Here is a 3,563-nt window from a genome sequence, read left to right as displayed (position 1 = left end):
TGATACATCTTTACTCTTTGTCCATTCACTTTAAATGCGTTGGTCCCATCTTTTTTGGTCAATTCCACCGGTCCATGCGGGAATACTTCCTTGATTATGAAAGGCCCGGACCAACACAACTTTAGTTTTCTAGGAAAGAGACGCAACCTAGAGTTGAATAGTAATACCCTTTGACTTGCCTTGAGGTTTTTCTTACAAAGATGCTTATCATGTCATTGCTTAGTGCGTTCTTTGTAAATTTTGGAATTCTCATACACCTGTAATCTACACTCGTCCAGCAATAGTAGCTGAAGTTTTCTTTCTTCTCCTACAGCCTTAAGATCAAAGTTAAGTTTCTTAACTGCCCACATCGCCTTATATTCCAGTTCCAACGACAGATGACAATCCTTTCCAAATACCAATGCATATGGTGTCATGCCTATGGGTGTCTTATAAGCAGTCCGATATGCCCACAAGGCATCATCCAATTTCATGGCCCAATCTTTTCGCGATGGGTTCACCACCTTCTCTAAGATTGACTTGATTTCTCTGTTAGAAACCTTTGCTTGCTCATATTTTTGAGGGTGATATGCAGTGGCGATCTTATGGTGGACATTATATTTGATCAACAATTTACTAACAATGCGATTCACAAAGTGGGTCAATTCGTCACTTATTATGGCACGTGGGGTGCGAAAACGAGTGAAGGTGTTTTTCTGTAAGAACTTAGAGACTGTTGCCGCATCGTTTGCAACGCTTGAAACAACTTCAATCCATTTGGAAACATAGTTGACAGCCAATAGAATATATTTATGACTATTTGACGATGGAAATGGTCCCATGAAATCTATTCCCCAGACGTCGAATAGCTCTACCTCCAATATGATGTTCATTGGCATAACATTTTTTTTTTCTGAAATGCTTCCAGTGCATTGGCACTTATTGCATTTCATGGAGTATTCTCGTGCGTTCTTAAATAGAGTGGGCCAGTAATACCCACATTGCAAAACTTTTTTTGCTGTGCGATGTGATGCGTTGTTTTATGCCGTGAATTTATGAAAGGAATTGCGGTGATGGAAAATGCGTTGTGCAACAAGTTTTCTCAGTAGAACCCAAGTATAAATTCTACTGAGTTTCCAGGTATGTCCAGGGTCGAACTCAGGGACTAAGGAAAACAATATGCGGTAATAATTTTTAAGATGACTTTGCGGTAACCAATAAATCAAAGAGTTGTTGGGTTGTTGTTTACAGTATAAAAAGTTTGTGATGGATTTGAGAAAAGATTGATTATGCGACAAATACACTGAGTATGCGGAGGAACGGGTTGAGAAGGTTTTTAGCTAGCGTTTCCTGAGAATGCGTTCAAACTATGCGATCATGCTACACTCATGCGACAACAAATCATTTTCCAATGCAAATGCAGTAACTCCTAATTCTAGGACGTATGCAATGAATGCGATAATGTCCATAGAGCTTATTTCTAAGTCTCTACTTCTTGCCTATGCGATGATGCAAGATGCACACAAAGTCAAGGTGACCGCATACAATCATAACCTATCTCTAGGATGCATGCGATGAGTTAATAGCAAACAATGCTTATTTCTAAGCTCCTATCTTTTGATTATACATTTTTAATCTGACTCTCCCGAGCCTAGATTCTAACTCGACTTTTTCAAGCCTAGATTCTATCCCTAGACTACCCTCTCGAGTATCTCGAATGGATGAATGATGCATACATAATACAAGATAATCACATAGAATGACGATCCCCAGTTATGCTAGCTAAGTGCTTCTCAACCCATTCGACAGATTTAGCTACTCATGCGTAATGTACAGAGAGTAAACAGATATAAAGATGTAAATTCCATTTCTATAGATAAGTTTAGAGTACAAAATGACAATGGAAGATAAGGGTAGAGAGCCTGATAGCAATTCCTTGCTTCCCAAGGCTTTTACATTGTTAACTCTATTCTGCTCAAAAGATGTTCTTGCTTCTGCAGGAGTTGGCCCTGTCTCTGATCTCGACGCTTCTTGTATTCTTCAAGTTCATCAGAATGATCTCTCGGTACAATCTCACTTCCCTCACTTCCGCCTTCTAAATAAAAGAAAAAATAAGAACAAAGCTACTTCTATCTAAAGGGAAAAATTATCTAACTAAACGAACTCCTTCACTGAAGATGCCCTCTGATATTTATAGAGCTTTAGGGTGAAAGGCTTCTTCTCTCTTATGATTGCAGTGATGGGATAACATTAATTCTTTGTCTGATGTGCTGAATATTTGTCACCAAAAAGTTGAGTATACTTGCTATAGTAGTTCGTTAACGGCTTGTCAACTTAATTTGGAATTGACTGTCATTAGCTTTCTGTCCCATTGTGATTTATTACGCTTTTCACCCGAATGCGCCCACCAAGTTGTGCTGGCTCTATGCGGCAACCTTCTTGAGCAGATATTTGTGAGCGTAAATGACCGCATAGCCTTGCGTTAACGCAATCTTTTGATGTGCTCGGCCGTTGATTTCTTTAGATCGCATTTTTTGTCTTGCGTCAACGCATATTTTACACAAAAATACATAAGTTAACTGTTTTGGTGCGATTGACGCATGCGGCCACAATATTGTGAACTTAATGCTTTTGGACGTAATCTTGTATATTTTTATCAATGCAAACTTGCATTTTTTTATAACTTAGCACTGTAATAACGTGCATTTCTGCCAGGTATCACACTATCCACCGAAATGCCCTCCATAGGGTGATTCATGACATTCAAACAATATGCGATGGAAAGAAGTTTCTGGAATATAGAGTCTCAATATCTGGTTTGGTCCTCTTTTATAGAGATTCGGATCGTCCCAGTAGTAAAATTTGCATTCATGAATGAGCCTTTTCTTTTGATGGGGTGTGTAGTTTTCAAGGAATTGTTTGTAGACCAAGAAGTTGACAATATCTACATACTAGGGTAGTTCTTCAATCTTAAGCAATTGCTCATCAGGAAATGAGGCATTCACCACCGACTGGATGCGATCCACTTCTGGATTCTCTAATTGCGATAAATGGTCAGCGACCTAGTTCTCTGTTCCCTTTCGATCGATTATTTCCATATTAAATTCTTGGAGTAAGAGAACCCATCGGATTAGTCTAGGCTTTGTATATTTTTTGGTCATCAAATATCTTATCACAGAGTCGTCTGTGTGGATTATCATTTATGACCCCAACAAGTAAGGTCTGAATTTTTCAATCACAAAAATTACCGCTAAAAGTTCTTTCTCGGTGGTGGTGTAATTCGCCTGCGTGGAGTTTAATGTTTTGCTAGCATATACGATGGGGTGTAGCATTGTCTTTACATTTTGTGCCAAGACTACCCCCATCGCATATCCACTAGCATCGCACATCATTTCGAATGGCTTTGCCCAATCGGGAACGATCAGAATTGGCGCTGTAGTTAAAGCGTCCTTTAGTGTTTTGAATACAGTGAGGTAGTATTTATCAAAATCAAAGGGTCTATCAGCTTCCAACAACACATTCAAAGGTCGAGCGATTTTGGAAAAGTCCCTCACAAACCTTCTGTAAAACCCCGCATGTCCTAG

At 39.2% G+C, this 3,563-nt stretch overlaps 1 protein-coding gene across 1 annotated transcript; it reads right to left on the bottom strand.

The window, feature by feature from the left end:
- Positions 1 to 212: 212 nt before the first annotated feature.
- Positions 213 to 872, bottom strand: LOC150038912 (uncharacterized). Its single transcript, XM_090315000.1, has one exon. The coding sequence runs from the start codon at positions 870 to 872 to the stop codon at positions 213 to 215; it is 660 nt and encodes a 219-aa protein (XP_090171126.1).
- Positions 873 to 3,563: the final 2,691 nt, after the last annotated feature.

Source organism: Benincasa hispida, chromosome 1, assembly GCF_027475165.1.
Source record: "Benincasa hispida cultivar pf3 chromosome 1, pf3_genome.v1.1, whole genome shotgun sequence".
Lineage (NCBI taxonomy): Eukaryota > Viridiplantae > Streptophyta > Magnoliopsida > Cucurbitales > Cucurbitaceae > Benincasa > Benincasa hispida.
The sequence above is the reverse complement of the archived record's forward strand: the minus strand, read 5'-3'. Positions and strand labels throughout refer to the sequence as shown.